The 25,444-nt window shown below is 47.1% G+C and overlaps 1 protein-coding gene across 1 annotated transcript in view; it reads left to right on the forward strand.

The window, feature by feature from the left end:
• The window catches only part of LOC140426463 (stonin-1-like), a 195,425-nt gene that overhangs the window by 116,131 nt on the left and 53,850 nt on the right, over nucleotides 1-25,444 (forward strand). The window contains exons 6-7 of the mRNA XM_072511275.1: nucleotides 11,490-11,545; nucleotides 23,272-23,365. Of these exons, the coding sequence (XP_072367376.1) occupies nucleotides 11,490-11,545; nucleotides 23,272-23,365 (150 nt within the window). The remainder of the gene's footprint in view (nucleotides 1-11,489; nucleotides 11,546-23,271; nucleotides 23,366-25,444) is intronic.

Consider the following 25,444-nt stretch of genomic DNA (forward strand, 5'->3'; position numbering starts at 1 on the left):
GACTTAATTGAGGCATACAAGATGATCAGAGGATTGGATAGGGTGGACAGTGAGAGCCTTTTTCCTCGGATGGTGATGTCTAGCACAAGGGGACATAGCTTTAAATTGAGGGGAGACAGATCTAGGACAGATGTCAGAGGTCGGTTCTTTACTCAGAGAGTAGTAAGGGCGTGGAATGCCCTGCCTGCAACAGTAGTGGACTCGCCAACACTAAGGGCATTCAAATGGTCATTGGATAGACATATGGACGATAAGGGAATAGTGTAGATGGGCTTTAGAGTGGTTTCACTGGTCGGCGCAACATCGAGGGCCGAAGGGCCTGTACTGCGCTGTTATGTTCTATGACTTAGAGAAGTGTAAATAAACATTATGAAATTGATGGCAGTGAACAGACAACCTGACTTGTCAATCAAACAAAGTTTTCTCTTAGACATAGGTGTTTCAACAAGAGAATGGTTGTCTGGGTTCTCAGCCCATCTTGGCTGAGAGTCCGGCCTGTTGAAACAGCTGCACTTGCATGAGATGCTCATGCTCTCTGCTGTCAATTTGAAAATGTTTATTTGCACAAAGCTAAGTGAGTCCCAGAGCTAGTGTTTTTTGTTATTGATACTTTAAAGGGTCAGGATAATTTGTACTTGGAAAATTCTTTTTTTTAACATAGTAGAAAGTCGTGAATTAATTGCTGTCTTTTCATATCCTACTATCACTATAGTGCTCATTGCCCGGTGGGCAGAATGGCCTACTTCGGCTCTATGTCTACTATGTCTTGCAGTCTTATTGGTTATCTTGATCTTTGATTAAGCTTGAATACCGAGCAATTTTGGCAGAAAAAATGCAAAGCATATTTGCATTTTGAAATGGTCACACGAGAACTCCCTTTGGATTGCCGTGCCAATTATCAGCCAGATGCACTCAGGTTTGCACTCTTCACATTTCATAGAATGTACAGTGCAGAAGCAGGCCATTCGGCCCATCGAGTCTGCACCGGCCCTTACAAAGAGCACCCTAAAGTCCACGTATCTACCCTATCCCCGTAACCCCCACTTACACTTTTTGGACAATAAGGGCAATTTAGCATGGCCAGTCCACCTAACTTGCACATCTCTGGACTGTGGGAGGAAACCGGAACACCTGGAGGAAACCCACGCAGACACGGGGAGAACGTGCAGACTCCACACAACCAGTGACCCATCCGGGAATCGAACCTGGGACCCTGGAACTGTGAAGCAACTGTGCTAATCACTATGCTACCGTGCTGCCCTAATTTGAGGCAATGTAAATGGGTGCTGTAGAAAGGGAACTAAAATGATGGGAGATGACAGCATTATAGATACAGATGAGGGAATGGCCAAATAAATAAGTAGCTTCAAGGTTTGATTGGAGATGAGGGCCAAAGTGAAGCAATCTGGAAGCTTGTTAGTCCAGCGGAAGTGAATTGTGAATGTGGGAGCTTTTCCCTTGAGCCAAGTGTAAAAGAGGTTAGATTGGCGGAGGACAGTGATTTCAAGGGTGGAGTCTTTTGAACAGGGAGTTCTCCACTGATTGGCATCATATTGAGCAGAAAGGATTGTGGTTTTGGTTGTTGGAGGTCAATCATTTCAGCCTCCAGATATCTTTTCAGAGTTTCCTCAGGGTGGTGTCCTGTGCCCACCCATCTTCAGCTGCTTCATCAAAGACCAACCTACATTATAAGTCAGAACTGGGAATGTTCCATGATGATTACACAACATTTGGTACCATTTGTAACTCCTGATATGCTGAAGCTGTCTGTGCCTGTATGCAGAAAGAACCATAATGATATTTAGGCACCAAACAAATGCCAGGCAATGACCATCTCCAAGAGCGAATCTTGCCATCACATCCTGATGTTCATTGGCATCTCCATCACTGAATCCCCTACCATCATTATCCATTGACCAGAAACTGAACCGCACCATCCATATAAATATCAGAGCAGGTCAGACGCTCCGAGTTCTATGGTAAATAACACACCACCTAGCTTCCCAAAACCTTTCCAACATCTGCAAGACACAAACCTGGAGTGTGATGGAATATTTGCCACTTAGCTGTGTGAGTAAAGCTCCAACAACTTTCCAGAAGTGCAACACCATCCAGGACAAAGCAGTTCACTTGATGTGCACCCCACCCACCACCTTAAACATTTACTCCCACCATCACACAGTGGCAGTAGTGTGTACCATCTACAAAATGCCCTGCAGCAACTCACCTAGGCTCCTTTAAAAACACCTACCAAACCCATAACCTAGAAGAACGAGGGAGCAGATGCATGGTAATAGCACCAACTGCAAGATCCCCTCCAAGTGACACACCATCCTGACTTAGAACTATATCGCCATTCATTCAGTTGCTGGGTCAAAATCGTGGAACTCCTTTCTCCACCCTCCGCCACGTGGACTGCAGCAGTATGAGAAGGTGGCTCACCCTCCTCCTCCAGGGCAGTTATTAATGGGCAATAATTGCTGATCTTGCTGATGATGCTCTGAGTCCTTAAATGAATTCAAAACAAAAATAGTCGAAAACAAGCTATTTTATCATTTAATCCTAAAAATATTTGTTTGGGATTTAAAAGTTAGTTTGTGCTCCAGTTCAGTGACCATTGAAAAGCGTTATCAGATTTTATTGCCCCGACTAAGGACAACAATGGCTTATTTAGTGTCTTTCCATTTAAAATTGCTCCCTGTTCTGCGAGAACATTGTTAAGCAAAATGTATTGCTGAGCAGCATGAGGAGCTATTGGGGCTGATAACCAAAAGTTTGGTGACAGTTTGGTTGCCCGTTAGCTGGTTTTAAGCAGCATTTTTAAGGAGGAAAGAGTGGTGGTGAGGTTCGGAGAGGAAATTCCAGACCTTTAGGCCTTGGCAACTGAAGACACAGCCAACCCATGGAGCACTAAAATTGCGGTTGCTTAAGTGGTCAGAATTAGAGTGCAGTAGAGGGTTTTGGCAGTACTCATTTCTCGCATGGGTGCACAACCTTGGACAACTCTGCTAGATGTTCCTTTTCGTGTTGCAGCAGTTACCAAGTTGCCAGGAATGGAACCCCTCCTTAGTTGTCCTGTTCTGTCCCCATGGAGAAAACAATAATCCTATGTGGTAGCCCCAGCGATCCATTATGGGGATCTTCACACATATCTTCTGCATGCATCCATTCTCTGAGGACCCTAGGGTGGGGTGAATGAGCAGTGACAGACTGACTCTCTCACGATGATGCAGCCATGTCACTGGCACCGTATGCTATTGACTGTTCCCATGGTAATTGACTGCATAGTCACTCCCTCCACCAAGCACATCCTCTTGTGTTGTCTCATTCAAGCCCCAAATGGAAAAGAGGTAAACCAAGAAATCCCCTTTAGCACACAACCCCAACATACATACCCAAGCCCCAAAGAACCACCATTGCAAATGAAAGCCGCAACTCTTCTCTTGTCCAAATATATACAACGTCGACTCATTTAGTACATACACCAACACGCAATGAAAAATTAAAGTTACATGAGGCTACATCGGTACACAACCCGCTCTCAGTCCTATTTCTCAATTCTGCCACAGTTCTTCTGCCTTCGCAAGCTCCTCCGCCGCTTCCGCCGTCCCAAAATAAAAGTTCTTGGATTTGTAGGTCACCCTCAACTTAGCTGGTTATACTATGCCGCACTGCACCTCGCTGATGTACAGTGCCTTCTTCACCCAGCTGAAGGCAGCCCGCCTCCTCGCCAGCTCCACTGTAAAGTCCTGGTATATGCGTATACCAGCTCCAGCCCACTGCACCACCCGCTTCTGCTTTGCCCAGCACAGGACTTTCTCCTTCACGCTATACCTACGAAAACACACAGTTACTACTCTTGACGGCTCACTCGCCTTTGGTCTCGGCCTCCCCGACCAATGAGCACGATCCAGTTCATATCGAGAGGGATCGTCCCCCTCCCCCAATAGCTTTGTCAACATTGTGGCAAAATACTCCGTCGGCCTCAGGCCGTCCACCCCTTCGGGCAGACCCACAATCCTCTGATTCTGCCGCCTGGATCTGTTTTCCAGGTCTTCCATTTTGGCTCGCAGACCCTTGTTGGTCTCTATCACCTTCCGCAACTCCTCCCCCATTGATGTGAGTTGATCACTGTGCTGCGTGAATGCCTCTTCCACTTCCTTCAGCATCTCACCTTGCTCCCGCACCTCCGCCGCTGCGCTTGATACTGCCGCCTCACCGGGGCAATCGCGTCCTCCTCCACCAGCACTTTCAATACCGCCCCCACCTCCTTCTTCTTCACCTCCATGTGCTTTGTGAACTGTTTTTCAAGTTCCACAGCCATCACCTTGGTCATTTCTTCTGCTGTGAGCAATGCGGCCTACCCTGGTGCTCCAGCCTCCGCTTTGGTCAGTTCCTGCACTGACTTTTTCACCCACTGGCGGACTTTCATTAACCCCCTTTTTCACAGCCGTTTTTTTCCCAAACTTGGACATTTCTCCTCCCTGTGCCTTCTTACAGCTTTTTCAGCCTCCGTTGCCCCCGGGATCGGGCGATAAAACTCCGAAATTTCTATTCCCGAACGGGAACCCTCCAGTGTGCGGCTGCCTCCTGCCCGCCGTCACCGGAGTCCCCCGGTAAGTTATTCTTAAGGAGATTATTATCTTAAGGTCTCGCCTTCTTTTCACCTCTGATTGGCTTTAACTAATTCATAATTGACTCAATTCGGGCAAACTGTCTCTCCTTCAATTTAAGAGATATATGTATTTAAATATCTTGGTACAAATTTTCCCATACCATCGCTTGCCAATTTTCATTCAGAAAGTATCTCTTGACTTGCTGTTTCCATAGAGATGGAACTACCAGTTCCTACTGTATAACAATGGGGCCTTTTAGCTAGTTGATGTCACTGTTCTTACCGTCTCAAGCAAGTTTCAAGCAACTTGCAAAATGTTCGCAGCTATTCGGCTTCCCTGACTCTCATGGTTAATATGATTATAGTTAATTATTCTTAATGAGTTCTTATTTAAACCTCTTATATCTGACTAGAAAAGTCAATTTCTATCAGTGGCCCTCACAAAACGTTCCCAATCACGTCCTGCGATAGGAGCCGATCCTCTAGTCCCAGGGCAGCAACATTTGGAGTGAATCCATTTCCTTTCTCAGGCTCTGATTTGAAGGTTAGATTTCTGTGAGATCACTGGTAAACCTCTGCCAGCTCAGACCAGTCCACTCATTTCCTTCCAGTCCTCAAAGCATCTAATCCCTAGCTGGCCCCACTTCCTAAGCCTAGCATCTAGTCTTGGTGGGGCAAATCTATGGTTATCGCAAATTGAAGCCCTTGTGCACATGCCCCCATCCCAAAGTGCTACAGGCACTGATTCCACACCCTCAGCGTAGATATAACCACTGGATTAGATGAGAATCTATTTGGCGAGAATGGCAGAGGTGCCAAAACTAGTGCCCTCAAGGTGGTCCCCGTGAGACTTCCTCTCCCCTTCCCCATAGTGACCTTTGGTCCTCCACCCACTTCCGGACCATGACAATGTTTGCAGCCGAGTAATAGTTTTGTAAGTTTGGGAGATCCAGGCCACCCCCTCGTCTATCTATCTCTCTCCAAGAAAGCTCACCTGGTTCATGGAGTCTTCCCCACCCACACAAAGCTAGCTACTGACCTTTGCAATCTCTTTCAAGGCTTGCTTGGTTAAGTGGGTGGGCTTCCTAATCCTGTCTGGGCGGAAGAGGACTTCCCACAGTGCCCTTTTACAGCCTGGAGGAGAACCTGCAGGGAGCTATTGCTAAGCCATTGTGCCATCTCGTGTCTTCCATCTGCCATTGTGGCTGCAGGTTTGTGTTCAACTCTTAGGCAGTGCCGCAGGCAGAGAGGGTGGTGTGGCGGGCAGAGGCTGCTTTACAGCAGTGTGTTGTGGCGGGCAGAGGGGCTGCTTTACAGCAGTGTGGTATGGTGAGCAGAGGCTGCTTTGCAGCAGTGTGGTGTGGTGGGCAGAGGCTGCTTTACAGCAGTGTGGTGTGGGGGATGGAGGCTGCTTTGCAGCAGTGTTGTGTGGCGAGCAGAGGCAGCTTTGCAGCAGTGTGGTGTGGCGAGCAGAGGGGCTGCTTTGCAGCAGCATGGTGTGGTGGATAGAGGCTGCTTTGCAGCAGTGTGGTGTGGCGGATAGAGGCTGCTTTGCAGCAGCGTGGTGTGGCGGATAGAGGCTGCTTTGCAGCAGCGTGGTGTGGCGGATAGAGGCTCCATTGCAGCAGTGTGGTGTGGATAGAGGCTGCTTTGCAGCAGCATGGTGTGGCGGATAGAGGCTGCTTTGCAGCAGCGTGGTGTGGCGGATAGAGGTTGCTTTGCAGCAGCATGGTGTGGCGGATAGAGGCTGCTTTGCAGCAGCGTGGTGTGGCGGATAGAGGTTGCTTTGCAGCAGCATGGCATGGCGGATAGAGGCTGCTTTGCAGTTGCATGGTGTGGCAGATAGAGGCTGCTTTGCAGCAGCATGGTGTGGCGGATAGAGGCTGCTTTGCAGCAGTGTGGTGTGGCGGATAGAGACTGCTTTGCAGCAGCGTGGTGTGGTGGATAGAGGCAGCTTTGCAGCAACATGGTGTGGCGGACAGAGGCTGCTTTGCAGCAGCGTGGTGTGGCGAGCAGAGGCTGCTTTGCAGCAGCGTGGTGTGGCGGGCAGAGGTGCTGCTTTGCAGCAGCGTGGCGTGTAGGGTCTGCTTTGCAGCAGCGTGGTGTGGCAGGCAGAGGGGCTGCTTTGCAGCAGCGTGGTGCGGCAGGTAGAGGCTGCTTTGCAGTAGCGTGGTGTGGCGAGCAGAGGGGCTTCTTTGCAGCAGCGTGGTGTGGCGAGCAGAGGGGCTGCTTTGCAGCAATGTGTGGCGTGTAGGGTCTGCTTTGCAGCAGCGTGGTGTGGCGGGCAGAGGTGCTGCTTTGCAGCAGCGTGGTGTGGCGTGTAGGGTCTGCTTTGCAGCAGCGTGGCGTGGCAGGCAGAGGGGCTGCTTTGCAGCAACGTGGTCTGGCAGGTAGAGGCTGCTTTGCAGTAGCGTGGTGTGGCGAGCAGAGGGGCTTCTTTGCAGCAGCGTGGTGTGGTGAGCAGAGGGGCTTCTTTGCAGCAGCGTGGTGTGGCGAGCAGAGGGGCTGTTTTGCAGCAGCGTTGTGTGGCGGGCAGAGGCTGCTTTACAGCAGCGCGGTGTGGCGGGCAGAGGTGCCGCTTTGCAGCAGCGTGGTGTGGCAGGTAGAGGCTGCTTTGCAGTAGCGTGGTGTGGTGAGCAGAGGGGCTTCTTTGCAGCAGCGTGGTGTGGCGAGCAGAGGGGCTGTTTTGCAGCAGCGTTGTGTGGCGGGCAGAGGCTGCTTTACAGCAGCGCGGTGTGGCGGGCAGAGGTGCCGCTTTGCAGCAGCGTGGTGTGGCAGGTAGAGGCTGCTTTGCAGTAGCGTGGTGTGGCGAGCAGAGGGGCTTCTTTGCAGCAGTGTGGTGTGGCGAGCAGAGGGGCTGCTTTGCAGCAGCGTGGTGGCAGGTAGAGGCTGCTTTGCAGTAGCGTGGTGTGGCGAGCAGAGGGGCTTCTTTGCAGCAGCGTGGTGTGGCGAGCAGAGGTGCCGCTTTGCAGCAGCGTGGTGTGGCGGGCAGGGGGCCTGCTTTGCAGCTGGGTGGCGGGTGAGCAGAGGCTGCTTTGCAGCTGGTTGGCGGGTGAGCAGAGGGGCTGCTTTGCAGCAGCGTGGTGTGGCAGGTAGAGGCTGCTTTGCAGTAGCGTGGTGTGGCGAGCAGAGGGGCTTCTTTGCAGCAACGTGGTGTGGCGAGTAGAGGGGCTGCTTTGCAGCAATGTGTGGCGTGTAGGGTCTGCTTTGCAGCAGCGTGGTGTGGCGGGCAGGGGGCCTGCTTTGCAGCTGGGTGGCGGGTGAGCAGAGGCTGCTTTGCAGCTGGTTGGCGGGTGAGCAGAGGGGCTACTTTGCAGTCGGGTGGCGGGTGAGCAGAGGCTGCTTTGCAGCCGGGTGGCAGGTGAGCAGAGGCTGCTTTGCAGCCGGGTGGCAGGTGAGCAGAGGGGCTACTTTGCAGTCGCCTTTGCAAGTCTGAGAGCCCTTTAAATATGGTGCCGGAATCTGGTATGTCTCCTGATGCTGACTGCGCTAGCTCAGTTCTGTCTTCTGCGTTTTTATTAGATGACCCATGCCTTCCCTGAGTTAATTGACTAATCACTGAGAGGTCCTGTGCATCTGTCTGCTGAAGTGGCTCTGCATTTGGTCCTGCCTTGGGGATCTAGGGCTTTGCTGTAAAATTCTGCCCCATATCAACATTTCACAGTAAGTTACCCCCAATCCAGCTATTGGTTGCTTGTCATGAAAGAACAAAAATCGGACCAAGGAATCTTAAAATCTGGTTTAAGAAATGAAAACCTAAAGGAATCAACGTTTTTGAAGCGTAAAGTGCCACATATAGGATCTCTTCATTTAACTGGAATTTGTAGCTAGATAAAATAATCAAACAAATTTTAAACTAGGCTTATTTAGCAGCAATCTGAATGAAGAGGAGACATGTTTTGTCCTTTGTGGAGGGTAAGAAATTAAAACTCTTGTCTCGACTGTCGGAGCTTAGTTTCAAGGGAGATGGATTAGCTGTATTTCTATTTGTGCAGGCAGTCCTCTATCAGGACAAAATGGATTGATTGTTCCTCGCACAACTTAAGAGAGTCCTGTTGTGAAGAAAATGTTAGAGACATTAGCCTAGTGAGGCATCTTGTTTTTTCTGGAGGTGTGAAAATTTGGTTGGAAATTGGATTCTGACTTGTGGTTACTATTACTGGAGGCAGTCTTTGATCGAGCGATGTAGCAAAGTAGACCATATATCTATCGTCATTTTGTCTGGGGGGTCTAACGTGTAACTACTTCCTTCAGACTGAAAAGGAGATTTATGATTGATAATTATACTGTCTAATCATAATCTTGTTTCAAATGCATGCTCATATTTCTAAAGGGGTAAGTATTTTAGACTGTTACAGTTCTGACCTCTTATGATAGTACTCCATCTGTCCAGATGACTAGAGTGTTGAGACAAGTCTTACTCCAATAAAGCAGTTCAATGCCATTGTGGTAATTAACCATGAATCATGTGTGATTGTGGAGCTGTTGAAATAGAAGGCCTTTAAAAACATGCAAGTAACCAAAGCAGAAGACCTGAATTCTTTGTCCATTTACCTTCAAATTTTTTTCTCTATATGTGACTTGGCTAATATTCAAATGAAGATTTCATGCATGTGAGCACGACACAGAATCACAAAATTGTTCCAGTGTAGAAAGATGCTGTTTGGCTCATTGTGTCTGTACCAGCTGTCCAAATAAGCATTTCACTTAATGGCATACCCTGCCTTCTCCCTGTATCTCTGTGCAATGTTCCTTTTCAAATATGAGTTTAATTCCTTTATGAATGCCCCACTACACACAGGCAGTGGGTTCCAGACTGTAGCCACTCACTGTGAAAACGTCTTTTTCATATTGCTTCTTTTGCCAATACTTTATATCTTGCCCTCTCATTTCACCCTGTCTTGAGTAAGAACAGTTTCTCCCTATCTATTCTGTTCAGACCCCTCATGATTCTGATTGTCTCCTCTCATCCCTCTCTTCTCCAATGAAAACAGTCCTAACTTCTTCAATCTGTTTGCATAAGTAAAATTCCTCATCCCTGGAACTATTCTCGTGAATCTTCCCTGTTCTCTTCAATGCCTTCACATCCTTCCTGAACTGGATGCATTATTCCAGCTGAGCCCAGTCTAGTGTCTTATACGAGGTCAGCATAACTTGCTTGCCTTTTTAAAAAAAAAAAGAGATCTTTCACAGGATGTGACATCGCTGGCAAGGCCAGAATTTGTTGCCCACCCTTAACGGAGTGACTTATTAGACCATTGCAGAGGGCAGTTAAGAGTCAACATGCAGGCCAGATCAGGTCATGACAGCATATTTCCTTCCCTAAAGCACACTATTGAACAAAAATAGGGTTTTATGACAATCTATGATGGTTTCATGATCAGCATTATTGAGACTAGCTTTTCAATTCCAGGTTTTTTTTCATTTGTTGAATTTTTCATTTATTGAATTTAAGTTCCACCAGCTGCCATGGTTGGAGTTGAACACACGTCCCCAGAAGCTTTTGGAACACTAGTTAATTGACATCGCCATCTCTCTTGCACTCATTCCCTACTAATAGAACTTGGGATCCTGTATGCTTTATTAACCACTCTCGTAATCCGTCCTGTCACGTTTAATGATTTATGCACATGTACACCCTGGTTGATCTGTTCCTGCACCCCTTTAGTTTGTACCTTTTTATTTTTGCACCTTTTTATTTTATATTGTCTCTCCATGTTCTTCTCGCCAAAATGTATCACCACCAGTTTGTCCGCCTTGAACTTCATCTGCTACCTGTCCAGCCATTCCACTAACTTGTTTCTGTTCTTTTGAAGTTCTATGCATCCATGTTTTGTATCATTTGCAAATTGTGCCCTCTTCACTAAAGTTTTATTAATATATATATATATATATCGGGAAAAGCAAGGGTCTTAACTTAGACTCCTGAGAAATTCCAATACAAACCTTCCTCTAGCCTGAAAAACATCCATTGTGTATACCACATTAGCAGCATTACCCTCATTAACCTCCTCTTTTATCTCCTCAAAAAGCTCCAAGTTAGTTAAATGTGATTTTCTCTTAGAAAGCTGCGCTGACTTTTAATTAATCGGCATTTGTCCATGTGACTATTAGTTTTATCCTGAATTATTATTTCCAGAAGTTTCCCCATCACCAAAGTTAAACTGCCTTGTTTGTAGTTTCTGAGCTTACCATTACACCCTTTTTTGAACAAGTGTGAAATGCTGGCAATTCTCCAATCCTCTGGCATCACCCTTTTTCCCCATCACCATAGTTAAACTGCCTTGTTTGTAGTTTCTGGGCTTATCATTACACCCTTTTTTGAACAAGCGTGTAATGTTTACAATTCTCCAATCCTCTGGCATCACCCTAAGTCTAAGGAAGACTGTAAAATTATGGTCAGTGCCTACCCTGTTACTTCTCCGTATCCTTGGGTGCCTTATCAACTACAGATAGCCTATCCAATATCTCCTCCTTAACAATTTTACATCCTTCTGGTGTCTGAATTACCATGGGCTGAGTAGCATCTTCCTGTCTATATTTACACTCTGTTTAATTTACATACGAGAGCTGCATGCTTTGATGTGACCATGTTTGTGAAGTAGATTGTGCAGTTCAGCTTTTCTATCCTGGTAAAGAAACATTCTTCCTTTTCAGGATCCTAGAAAGTGGTCTAATAATATCAGCAGAACCTGCCCTTCAGTAATACATTTCAGATCAATTTAACCTACTGTGGTTTCCTATCCTTTTTGCCAATGCCATTAACAAGTTACAGATCAGTAATTTTGTTAGATTTATTTGAAAGCCACATTTTGGAAAATGTGTAAAGTCCAAATTTTCCCCATGATAGTGAAAACTTGCCTTTCTGTTGCAGCTTCTATTGTGATTCCTGCTGGGAGAAGTGTCCAGAATTTTACATCTGCAGAACTGGTAAGTGTTATATTAATAAACAATCTTGCTTTGTTATATTTATCTCTACAACAATGACTACACCTCACAAATATGCCCAGTTTTCATGAAAAGCATATAAATTATTTTCTCTTCAAAATTTACATGGGTGACGTAGCCTATTGGCCATGGTACTTGTATACTAACCAGAGTACACGTGATAAAATTCCACCGAGGCAAGTTGAAATTGACATCAGTGGCCTCTACTTATGGGTAGTACAATTGAAAGGGATCCGCGGCCACTTACAAGTTAGTTGCTGGTTGATTTTTATTGGCTCTTGCTGTGATTGTCGAAATGTTTGGTAGTTTCTAGGATTTCTAAAGTTGCTAAAGCCTGCAGACTGATATGGCCCATTCTGAAGGACTGTGTCTTGGCTTAGTGTTTTTAACACACCCATTCGCAAAATATTCTGGATGCTAGAATTATTCGGGTTTTTAATGAAATGTCATCCAGTCCACACTCTAACCGTCTCCCATTGATGTTTACTGTCGGTGCCATCACTGAGTCCTTCGCCAACAGCGTCCTGTGGGTTACTGTTGACCAGAACGTTAACTGAAGCACTCCTAGAAATAATGTGGCTAGAAGAGCAGTTCAAATTTTGGGAATTCTTTGATGAGTACCTTAACATCCTGACTTCCCAAAGCCTGTTCGTCTACAAGGCACAGGCCAGGAGTGTGGTGGAATACTCTCCACTTGCCTGGATGAGTGCAGCTCCAATAACACTCAAGAAATTCACACCATCCAAGACGAAGCAGACCACTTGAATCGCACACTATCCACCATTTTAAACATTCATTGCTGCCACTGTGCACTGATAGTGGAGGGAGTATGTACCACCTGCAAGATGAACTGCAGCAACTTGCCAAAGCTTCTTTAGATGTAACTTCCAAATGTTTGATCTCTACCTTCTAGAAGGACAGGAGCAGCAAACACATGAGAACATCACTACTTGGAAGTTCCCTCCAAGTTGCACACTGTCCTGACTTGGAACTCCATCCACCAATAATACACTCTTCTTCCTCCCTGACTCTAAAAGTTCTTACTGCAGCCAAAATGCACAACATGGAAGTAGAAAACCTTTATTCAAGGAAGGAGGAAGTCTGAAATCAGGAAACAAAAAACTGCTAGGATCCATTATTAAGGGGGTAGTAGCAGGCATGTAGAAAATTATAATACAATCAGGCGAGCCAACATTATTACGATCCCAGACTAGACCCCAACAGAGGCTAGGATACTGGATACAAACCCCAATATTCTCCCAGTGAGCCAGAGAAGAGACAGCCGGAGTGAGGCACATCGAAGAGTGAGTTTGGGAATTTGAAGCTAGGTGGGAATTTGAAGCTTGGTGGGGAGGAGGTGCTTTTTATCCCTGGAAAGTGACTAGTAAGTAGTTTTTCTTCTCGTTTGTCTATTTATTTATTTTTCTTTTGTTTTTTTGGCATTGTAGTTGTATAAGTTAACCTAAGGTTTAAGACACGGCTCAGTGATTAGCACTGCAGTCTCACAGCGTCGAGGTCCCAGGTTCGATCCCGGCTCTGGGTCACTGTCCATGTGGAGTTTGCACATTCTTCCCGTGTTTGCGTGGGTTTCTTCCCCACAATCCAAAGATGTGCAGGCTAGGTGGATTAAACACGCTAAATTGCCCCGGAATTGGAAAAAATGAATTGGGTACTCTAAATTTAAAAAAAAAAAAGGTTTAAGACATGGCAGGAGATCCCAGACCCGTGTCATGCTCCTCGTGTGCGATGTGGGAGCTCAGGGACACGTCCACTGACCCTGACTCCTTCACATGCAAGACGTGTGTCCAGCTGCAGCTGCTGTTAGACCGCTTGACAGCTCTGGAGCTGCAGATGGACTCACTTTGGAGCATCTGCGATGCTGAGGACGTCGTGGATAGCACGCTCGTTGAGTTGGTCACACCGCAGGTGAAAATTATTGAGGGATATAGAAAATGGGTGACCAAAGGACAGAGCAAGAGTAGCAAGGCAGTGCAGGTGTCCCCTGCGGTCATCTCCCTGCAAAACAGATATACCGCTTTAGATACTGCTGAGGGAGATGGTTCACCAGGGGAAAGCAGCAGCAGCCAGGTTCATGGCACCCTGGCTGGCTCTACTGCGCAGGAGGGCAGGAAGAAGAATGGTAGGGCTATAGGGGACTCAATCATAAAGGGAATAGAAAGGCAGTTCTGCGGAAGCAATCGAGACTCCAGGATGGTATGTTGCCTCCCTGGTGCAAGGGTCAAGGATGTCTCGGAGCGGCTGCAGGAAATTCTTGCGGTGGGTGAACAGCCAGCTGTCGTGGTGCATATAGGCACCAACGATATAGGTAAAAAACAGGATGAGGTCCTGCAAGCTGAATTCAGGGAGTTGGGAGTTAAACTAAAAAGTAGGACCTCAAAGATAGTAATCTCAGGATTGCTACTGATAGCGAGTCAGAGTAGGAATTTCAGGATGGATAGGATGAATACGTGGCTCGAGAGATGGTGCAAGGGGGAGGGATTCAAATTCCTGGGGCATTGGAACTGGTTCTGGGGGAGGTGGGACCAGTACAAACCGGACGGTCTGCACCTGTGCAGGACTGGAACCAATGTCCTGGGGAGGTGTTTGCAAGTGTTGTTGGGGAGGGTTTAAACTAATGTGGCAGGGGGATGGGACCCAATGCAGGCAGTCGGAGGGAAGTAAAACAGGGACAGAAACAAAAGGCAGTAAAGGGGAAAGTGTAAGGCAGAGAAGCCATAGTCAAAATCAAAACGGGCCACAGTACAGGGTACAGTGACTGAGGAGAGTTCAGTGAATAGGCCCAGTAATACGAAAAGGAATAAAACGGGAAATAAAAATATAAATGGAAAACAAAGCAGCAGATATGGGTTCTACAGTAAGGAAAATTAGGAGAAAAGTTAAAAGGAAAAATGACTTGGGAGAGGTTACTGATAAAGAGGCAAGAATGCCAATAGAAGGGTGACAATGCTCATAATATTCGGAATAAGGTAAATGAGTTGATGGCGCAAATCATCGTGAATGACTATGATTTAGTGGCCATTACTGGAACATGGTTAAAGGCTGGTCATGACTGGGAGTTAGGGGCTGGTTTAGCACAGTGGGCTAAACAGCTGGCTTGTAATGCAGAATAATGCCAGCAGCGCGGATTCCATTCCCATACCAGCCTCCCCGAATAGGCGCCGGAATGTGGCGACTAGGGGCTTTTCACAGGAACTTCATTGAAGCCTACTTGTGACAATAAGTTATTATTATTATTAATAATAATAAATATCCAAGGTTATCCAACTATTCGGAAGGACAGAGTGGATGGTAAGGGAGGTGGTGTAGCTCTGTTATTTAATGATGATACCGGACAGTAGTGAGGGATGACATCGGTGCGAAAAAGTCACTGATAGGAGTAGTTTATAGGCCACCAAATAGTAACATTACGGTGGGACGAGCAATGAACAATTAAATAACTGATGCATGTAGAAATGGTACAGTAGTTATCATGGGGGATTTTAATTACATGCCGATTGGTTTAACCAGGTCGGTCAAGGCAGCCTTGAGGAGGAGTTTATAGAATGTATTTGCGATAGTTTCCTAGAACAGTATGTAATGGAACCTATGAGGGAACAAACGGTCCTAGATCTGGTCCTGTGTAATGAGACAGGATTGATTTAATGATTTCGTAGTTAGGGATCCTCTCGGAAGGAGTGTTCACAATACGGTGGAGTTTAAAATACAGATGGAGGATGAAAAGGTAAAATCAAATAGTAGTGTTTTGTGCTTAAACAAAGGAGATTACAATGGGATAGAGACGAGCTGGCTAAGGTAGACTGGGAGCAAAGACTTTATGGTGAAACAGTTGAGGAACAATGGAGAACACAAGCGATTTTTCACAGTGCTCAGCAAAGGTTTATACCAACAAAAAGGAAGGACGGTAGAAAGAGGGAAAATCGACCGTGGATATCTAAGGAAATAAGGGAGAGTATCAAATTGAAGGAAAAAGCATACAAAATGGCAAAGATTAATGGGAGACTAGAGGATTGGGAAATCTTTAGGGGGCACCAGAAAGCTACCAAAAGAGCAATAAAGAAGAGTAAGATAGATTATGAGAGTAAACTTACTCAGAATATCAAAACAGATCGTAAAAGTTTCCACAAATATATAAAACAAAAAGAGTGGCTAAGGTAAATATTGGTCCTTTAGAGGATGAGAAGGGAGATTTAATAATGGGAGATGGGGAAATGGCTGAGAAACTGAACAGGTTTTTGGGGTCGGTCTTCACAATGGAAGACTCAAATAACATGCCAGCGACTGATGGAAATGAGGCTATGACAGGTGAGGACCTTGAGACGATTGTTATCACTAAGGAGGTAGTGATGGGCAAGCTAATGGGGCTAAAGGTAGACAAGTCTGGCCCTGATGGAATGCATCCCAGTGTACGAAAAGAGATGGCTAGGGAAATTGCAAATGCACTTGTGAGAATTTACCAAAATTCACTAGACTCTAGGATGGTCCCGGCGAGCTGGAAATTAGCAAACGTGACACCACGGTTTAAAAAAGGAGGTAGGCAGAAAGCGGGTAATTATAGATCAGTTAGCTTAACTTTGGTAGTAGGGAAGATGCTGGAATCTATCATCAAGGAAGAAATAGCGAGACATCTGGATGGAAATTGTCCCATTGGACAGACGCAGCATGGATTCATCAAGGGCAGGTCGTACCTAACTAATTTAGTGGACTTTTTTGACGACATTACCAGTGCGGTAGACAACGGGGAGCCAATGGATGTGGTATATCTGGATTTCCAGAAAGCTTTTGACAAGGTGCCACACAAAAGGTTGCTGCATAAGATAAAGATGCATGGCATTAAGGGTAAAGAAGTAGCATGGATAGAGGATTGGTTAATTAATAGAAAGCAAAGAGTGGGGATTAATGGCTGTTTCTCTGGTTGACAATCAGAAGGTAGTGGTGACCCTCAGGGATCAGTGTTGGGCCCACAATTGTTCACAATTTACATAGATGATTTGGTGTTGGGGACCAAGTGCAGTGTGTCCAAGTTTGCAGATGACACTAAGATGAGTGGTAAAAGCAAAACGTGCAGAGGATACTGGAAGACTGCAGAGGGATTTGGATAGTTTAAGTGAATGGGGTAGGGTCTGGCAGATGGAATACAATGTTGACAAATGTGAGATTATCCATTTTGGTAGAAATAACAGCAAAAGGGATTACTATTTAATTGATAAAATATCAAAACATGCTGCTGTGCAAAGGGATCTGGGTGTCCTAGTGCATGAGTCACATAAAGTTGGTTTACAGATGCAACAGGTGATTAAGAGGGCAAATGGAGGTACTTCCGGTGGCAGCTATGAAGGAGTAAGTCGCACACTTGGTGGCTCTCGCTCGGGTCGGACTTTTGGATCTTTTCCCCCGATTTTCTACCGGACTTGAATTGTAAAACTGATGACAGAGGCAATTGTGTATTGAATTCCCACATCGGTGCATGGAAAGAAGGACTAGAAGTGCTCGTAAAGGCAGAAACAGAAAGACCAAGAAGACTTGGGCTGAAGCTGCAGCGGGAGACAGCATGGCGGAGGACCGGACCTCTGGTTTGTTGACCCAGCGTTCAACGGAGCAGCTGATGCAAGTTATTCAGGAAGGCTTTGCTAAGCAGAAATGGGACTGCTTGGACCCGATAAGAGTCAATTGAGCGGCTGGAGCTTAGATTGGACGCCCAAGATCGAGCAATCCAGAAGGTAGAGAAGGCGCTGGCTGAGCAGGAGGAACATCAAACTGTGGTGGAGTTGGAGGTGGGGATGCTGAGAGACCAGCAGAAGAAGCTCATGGAGAAGGTGGAGGACCTAGCAAATAGGTCCCGCCGGCAGAACTTGAGAATCGTTGGGCTCGCGGAGGGGTCCGAAGGAGCGGACGCTGGTGCATACATCGCAGACATGTTTGAGAAACTGCTGGGGGATGGGGCATTCTCCCGACCCTTGGAGGTGGACTGGGCTCACAGAGCACTCCGAGGAAGCCGCGAATGGGCAACCCCCCCTGAGGGCAATGGTGGTGAGATTCCACAGGTACTTGGATAAGGAGCCCATTCTACAGTGGACCAAGCAGACACTGAGCTGTAAGTGGGATTGCAGTATCCTGCGGGTCTACCAAGACCTGAGTGTGGAGGTGGCCAGGAGAAGAGAGCAGGTTTCAACCAGATTAGGTCAATCCTTTTTCAGGAAAAGGTGAAGTTCGGACTGTTGTATCTGGCCTGTCTCTGGGTCACATACGAGGAACAAATTTCGAGTCGCCTGAGAACGTGCTGGACCTTGTGAAATGGAAAGGACTGGTGGTGGGCTGAGAATTTTTGAACTTTGCTGCAACGTTCATGGGTTTTCTTATTTTTTGTTTTTCTGTTCTTTAAAAAAAAGTTTCCTATTTTTCGTCTTGTGGAAGCTGTTTGTAATGCCTTCTGTATTGATTTGGGATCAGTGGCAGAGCTGAGTGAGTTAAGGTTTTCATTTGCCCTGTTGGGGGATGGAGGTGTGCTTGTTTAGATTTTGGTGTTTTTCTGTCGGGCAATTGTGCGGGGATTGTTTGATGTTGGAGTATGTTTGTATGAGCGGTGGAGGGGGGGGAAATGAACAATAGGTGGGAGACTATCCGGCGCCAGGGATGGGGGCCACCAAGCTAGCTGGGCGGGCTAGCTCACGGAAGCGCAGTGGGAGGAGTGCATATGTTCGGTTTATTAAAGGGGTTGGGTTACAGTGTGTTACTGGGGGGACAAGGGGGAAATGTTCTGCTGACGAGGGAGGGACTTGGGCTAAGGGACAGAGAGGAGGCCGGTGGAGGCGGGAGCATGGGCTGGAGGCGGGCCCAAAAAAGCGGATGGTTGATTGGCGAGGGGGGGGGGCAATGAGCCCCCCAATTAGGCTGATCACCTGGAATGTTCGAGGGTTAAATGGGCCCATCAAGAGGGCACATGTGTTCGCGCATCTTAGGGGACTGAAGGCGGACGTGGTAATGTTGCAGGAGACAGATGGCGTCCTGTAAAGGAACGAGCTTGGGGGCGTTGGTGACGGCACCGCTGCCGTTCTCGCCATCAAAGTATACCACGAGCGGCAACGTTAAGGATCTGGGGCCAGTGGAGACGGCACAGGGGTGCAGTGGGAGCCTCGGTGTGAGGGGTAACCACCGGTTTGTCCCGGGGAAGATGGACGGGGGGTTCCAGGGCTGGCATCGGGCGGGGATTAGAAGAATGGGGGACCTGTTCATTGACGGGACATTTGTGGGGCACTGGAGGAGAGGTTTGAGTTACCCCCGGGAAATGCATTTAGATATATGCAGGTGAGGGCTTTTGTGAGGCGACGGGTTAGGGAATTCCCGTTGCTCCCGGCACAAGAAATTCAAGACAGGGTGATCTCGGGTGTATGGGTCGGGGAGGGCAAGGTTTCGACAATACACCAAGAGATGAAAGAAGAGGGGGAAGCGCTAGCAGAAGACTTGAAGGGTAAATGGGAGGAGGGGCTGGTGGAGGAGATCGAGGAAGGTTTGTGGGCTGATGCCCTGGGTAGGGTTAATTCCTCCTCCTCATGTGCCAGGCTCAGCCTGATACAATTTAAGGTGGTTCACAGAGCGCACTTGACGGTGGCGAGGTTGAGTAGGTTCTTTGGGGTAGAGGACAGATGTGGAAGGTGCTCAGGGAGCCCGGCGAACCATGTCCATATGTTTTGGTCATGCCCGGCCCTGGAGGGGTTCTGGAGAGGAGTGGCGGGAGCAATATCTCCGGTGGTGAAAGTCCGGGTCAAGCCAAGCTGGGGGCTTGCAATATTTGGAGTAGTGGACGAGCCAGGAGTGCAGGAGGCGAAAGAGGCCGGCATTCTGGCCTTTGCGTCCCTAGTAGCCCGGTGGGTGGGGGGGGGGTGGGGGGGGGCTGGAACGGGGGATCGCTTGGGGGGATGGATGAGCAGGAGATAATATGAAGGGCGGGGAAACTGGCACGTGCGGGAGAGAGCCAGTGTATAAAGCTATGTAAATATACCATTTTGCCATGTATATATCTTGCTCAGTGCGATTTTGTGTTATTTTGTTACGGGCGGGGGGGGGGGGGGTGTTATTGTTTGTAAGGGGGAAAAATTGTGTTGGTAAAAAACTTTAATAAATATTTAAAAAAAAAAAAAAATATGTTGCAGGAGACGCACCTTAGAGTAACTGACCAGATTAAATTGAGGAAAGGCTGGGTCAGTCAGGTCTTTCACTCGGGACTAGATTCAAAGACTAGAGGGGTCGTGATCCTGATCAATAAGCAGGTGGTTTGAGGCGGGTAGAATAGTCTCGGATGTGGGAGGTCGGTACATTATGGTCAGTGGGAAACTTGAGGTGGTGCAGGTGGTATTAGTAAATGTGTGTGCGCCAAATTGGGATGATGTGGAGTTTATAAAGAGGATGCTGGGGAAGATACTGGACCTGGACTCGCACAGGTTGGTCATGGGAGGGGACTTCAACACAGTTATTGACCCTGGTTTAGACCGGTCAAGCTCGAAAACGGGCAGGGTGCCAGCAATGGCAAAGGAACTAAAAGGGTTCATGGAGCAGATGGAGGGTTTGGGGGGGGGGGGGGATCCATGGAGATTTGGGCAGCCGAGGGTGAAGGAGTTCTCCTACTCACACGTGCATAAAGTGATTTCTTTATTTTGAGCAGGGCCTTACTGGCAGAGGTGGTGGACACAGGGTACACAACAATTACAATCTCAGACCATGTTCCGCTCTGGGTTGACCTGCAGGTTAGTAAAGACAGTAACCAGCGCCCGCACTGGAGGTTGGATGTGCGACTTTTGGCTGACGAAGGGCTGTGCGAGCGGCTGAGGAAATGTATTCAGAGCGACCTGCAGGTCAATGACACGGGGGAAATTTCAGCAGCGCTGGTCTGGGAAGCACTGAAGGCGGAGGGGAGCTGATCTCGATATGGGCCCATAGCACCACGGTCCAATTCCCATAACAGCCTCCCCGACCAGGCGCCGGAATGTGGCGACTAGGGGCTTTTCACAGTAACTTCATTTGAAGCCTACTTGTGACAATAAGCGATTTTCATTTCATTTTCATTTCAAGTCTTTGTTGTCTTTCAAAGTAGGATTTATTTTAAAACATGACTGCAGCAGTCAAACACTAACTCGAGTTTTTAACCCTTACTGCACCAAATATCTATGACACAACATATCTCTGACTTCCGGTGGCGGCCATGGAGTGAGTAATCGCATACAGGGCAGCTCCGGCTCGAAGGCGTTGATTTGAATTCCTTTAACCGAAAGTGGGATATTTTCGACAGGGAAGTGTAGCTGAAGGTGTGGTGGAAAGGTCCTTCAAGGAATTGGAGGAGACCTGTGACACAGTAGCAATTGTGAAGATGACTGAGGGGGAAGGGTTGTCGCAAGTTGGAAAACCCCAGATGGAGCAGTTGATGGTGTTTATTAGACCAGAGTACAGCCAGCAGCGAAAGGAGATGCATTAAGATCAGTGAGAGGCCATCAAGGGAGCGGTAGCACCCCTGAAAGGATCAATGGAGCGAGTTGAGGAATGTCTGGAGGCACAGGGGTTTCATGGAGAAGATGATGTCCGACCACAATGATTGGGTGGTGTCGTTGGAGGCGGAGGTGGGGCTCCTGGGGGACCTTTGCAAGTCGCTAAAGGCAAAGGTAGTAGAATAGGTCCAGAAGGCAGAACCTGTGTATCGTTGACGTGCCTGAGGGCTGGAAGATACAAGTGCCACGAGATATGTCTCGGGGATGCTGGCAGGGCTGGTGGCGAAGCGGGTGCTGGATAAGGCCCCAGAGGTGTACAGGTCCCTAAGGCAGCAGCCGAGAGCGGGGGAACCACCGTGGGCGGTGATTGTGAGGCTCCATAAGTTTTGTGAAGGAAAAGATCCTTTGATGGGCCAGAGAGAAGGGGAACAGCGAATGGGAGGGGAACAGGTCTAAATCTATCAAGATATTGGAGCAGAGCTGGCAAAGAGACGTGCAATGTTTAACAAGGCCAAAGTGGTGCTATACCAAAGGCAGATTCGGTTTGGGGTACGGTACCCGGCGAAACTGTCGGTGACTTTCGATGGCCGAGAGTTTTACTTTGAAACCCCAGAGGAGGCCAACGACTTCATCAGAGACCATAAATTGCGGGGTGTTGGAGGGGACACCGGTGGTTCCAGTGAATGTCTACGTGCCAAATTGGGATGATGTGGGGTTTGTGAAGGGGTAGCTGGCATAGATTCCAGACCTAGACACGCATTGATTATGGGAGGTGATTTTAAATGCATGTTGGAACCGAGGGTGGATAGGCCGAGCCCATGGTCAATGGGAAGGTTGATGATGGCGAAGGAGTTGGAGGGTTTCTGGAAAGGATGGGAAAGGTGTTCCCATGGAGGTTTTGGAACCCGGGGGAGAGGGAGTACTCCTTCTTGCTTGTGTACAAGGTATACTCCATAAATGATTTTTTTATGCAGTGAGTCGAGCGGGACTGGTGGGGGCGGAGAACACGAGAATCGTGATCTCAGATCATGTGCTGGACTGGTTGGAGGTTAGACTTAGCTCGAGGCAGGAGCAGAGGCCGGGATGGAGGCTGGATTCAGAGATTTTGGGGGACGAGGGTTCTGTGAGAAAGTGAGGTCGCTGATCAGAGATTATGGGGGGTTGAATCAGAACGGGGAGGTATCGGCGCCCACATTTTGGGAGGTGGTGAAGGCAGTGGTTCGGGGCTGGGGGCGGGGGGAGGTTATTTTGTTCAACATATTCGGAGAGAGGAGGATGAGGGAGGAGTATGGACGATTGTTGGACGAGATAGTAGAGGTGGACAAGAAGTATTCAAACGCCCCCACCACAGAGGGGTTGGCAGAGAGAAAGCGGTTACAGGGGCAGTTTGACATGCTGACCACTGGGAAGGCACTGAGGCAGTTATGGAGGGCGAAGCGGGTGCAATATGAATATGGAGGGAAGGCGAGCCATATGCTAGCCCAGCAAGTGTGGAGGCAGGCCGTGTCCAGGGAAATTCTGAGGGTGCAGACAGGGAAGGGGGAGATCGTGTCAGAGCCAGGGAAGATTAACAAGGTGTTTAGGGAGTATTACGAGAAGCTTTTCAGGGCCAAACCGGGTGGTGAGGAATGGGGATATGGAGTGTTTTTTGGATGAGTTGGAATTCCCAAGGCTGGATGAGGAGAGGAACCTGGGGGAGAGGGAGTCCTCCTCCTTCTTGCTTGTGTACAGGGTATACTCCAGAATTGATGTTTTATATAGTGAGTCGAGGGGGATGGTGGGGGTGGAGAACACGATAACCGTGTAATTCCAATTGAAGCATCAACTGTCAAATCTGTGATTCTCTAACTAATTATTATTTTGAAGGAGAAGTATTTCTAGTGCAAAGCATACTCCTATCTGTGATTAATTTCATTAAATATATAATCTCTATATTTTTAATCTCCCACAGCGTAAGGTGGCCTTCTGGCATATTTCCTTCCTTTGGTGATGGCACTCAATCTTTCTCCCCTGGAGAGTTGCCACCAGAAGCCCATTCAGATCTGGAGTTGCAGACCTGACATAGTTTGTGTGGGCCTTGTATGTCCTGAGTGTCTAAAGTAACATGGAAATTGATGCTCTGGACTGACTGACCTGAAGGCTGGTCAGAGAGTCATGAGCTGACAAACGTTAAGATTTTCCTTGTAATAAATAACTATCATATTAATCTCATAGAACGTTTCAGGAACCACAACTACTCTTACATTACCTTCTGGCATTGGTCTTCCAATCCAAGTTCCTGCTGGGGTTACCTTACAGACTGCTTCAGGCAAGTATTTTGTATTCCTCATTGCTCCAGTGATCTATTATGGTTTTTTCCAATGTTAATTGGATTGTCTGTCTTGTTCTTGTGAATCGGAATTACACATTTCTCTTGCCAGTCTCCCTCGGCTGCACATAATTTGTGGCTGGAGCAGTCGTAAGGAGATGTATTTATCTGCCCATACAAGCTCATGAATCAAATTCATTCAATGCATAAATAGTTTTTATTGGCACAAAATGTAGATCCAGAACAATATAAGCATTCATACAACACTTTAAAATACACACACAAAACAAAACAATTGTTATCGGATCTCTATGGTTGTAAATTCTCCAACCTCTATCTTTATGAAGCTAGGAAAACAAATGGCAATTTAATAATTTTACTGCAGCACCATGGAGAGTAACAACAGTAAATATAACCTCCAAAGGTACAGAATTGTACCCAGTTTAAAATTAAATGAGAATGCTAATTACTGCACTATTTGCTTTCTGGCTACCTGCTGAGTATGTACAGTACTGATTTAGAGTAAATTTTGGAATGATGGATGTAATTAGAAAAAATGATGTTCCTTAACAACACTCAAATTTCAAAGGAATTGCTTTTCCCAATTTAGCAACTGAAGAGTTTTTTGTTTTTTCTGTGAGCTTCTGTTATTTTAGATTCATAGATGTTTACAGCACAGGAGGAGGCCGTTTGGCCCATCATGTCCATGCCAGTCAACAAATCTGACTACACTATCTCATTTTCCAGCACTTCGCCCACAGCCCCCATGATAGTGCACGTAACTATCCAAACACTTCTTATGTTACGAGAGTTTCTGACTCAACCACCTTTCAGGCAGTGAGTTCCAGACTCTGACCACCCTCTGGGTGAAAATGTTTCTCCTCAATTCCCCTCTTACCCTTCTACCTCTTAACTTAAATTTACATCCCCTAGTTATTGCCCCCTCTATTAATGGAGAAAGGACCTTCACATCCACCCTGTCTATTCTCCTCATAAAGTTCGCTCTCAATCTTTGCTGCTCGAATAAAAACAGCCACAGCCAATCCAATCTCTCCTCATAACTCAGACCCTCTAGCTCAAGCAGCATCCTGGTAAATTTCTGCACTGTCTCCGATGAAATCATATCCTTCCTACAATGTGGTGACCAGAACTGCACACTGTACCCCAGTTGTGGCCTAACCAACATTTTGCACATTTCCAGCATGATCTCCCTTATTCTATGCCTTGCCTAATAAATGCAAGTATCCTGTATGTCTTCTTAATCATCATCTCTACCTGCCCTGCCACCTATAATAATAATCTTTATTAGTGTCACAAGAAGGCTTACATTAACACTGCAATTAAGTTACTCTGAAAATCCCGTCGTCGCCACATTGAGGGAGAATTCAGAATGTCCAATTCATCTACAAGCATGTCTTTTAGGACTTGTGGGAGGAACCCCACGTAGACAGAGGGAGAATGTGCAGGTTCTGCACAGTGACCCGAGCCGGGAATCGAACCTGGGTCCCTAGTGCTGTGAAGCAACAGTGCTAACCATTGTGCTACCGTTCAGGGATCTGTGGGATATGCACTTCAAGGTCCTTCTGATCTTCAATACTTTCTAAGGTCCTACCATTCATTGTGTAAGCCTTTGCCTTGTCAGCCCTCCCCAAGTGCATTACCTCACTTTTCTGGGTTGAATTCCATTTGCCACTGCTCTGCCCACCTGACCAGTCCATCACTATTTACCACCCTACCAATTTTTGTGCCACCTGCGAACTCTCGATCATACCCCTTACATTTAAATTCAAATCATTTTTAAAGTCTTAAATTAATTTTTATTCATATTTTCACTACATATCAAAAACAAAATACAGAACGAAAAGAACAACCCCCGCCCCCCCCATATACATAAATATTAAATTAACAACCTTCATCAACATAAAGGCAAAAATACACGCCCACTCAAGAAAAAAGAAAAACGACCCCCCCTGGTTGCCCCCGCTATTGACCATCTTCTAACGTTCTGCCAGGAAGTCTAGGAACGGTTGCCACCACCTGAAGAACCCTTGTACCGATCCCCTTAAGGCGAATTTCACC

Source organism: Scyliorhinus torazame, chromosome 1, assembly GCF_047496885.1.
Source record: "Scyliorhinus torazame isolate Kashiwa2021f chromosome 1, sScyTor2.1, whole genome shotgun sequence".
NCBI classification, from domain to species: Eukaryota; Metazoa; Chordata; class Chondrichthyes; order Carcharhiniformes; family Scyliorhinidae; genus Scyliorhinus; species Scyliorhinus torazame.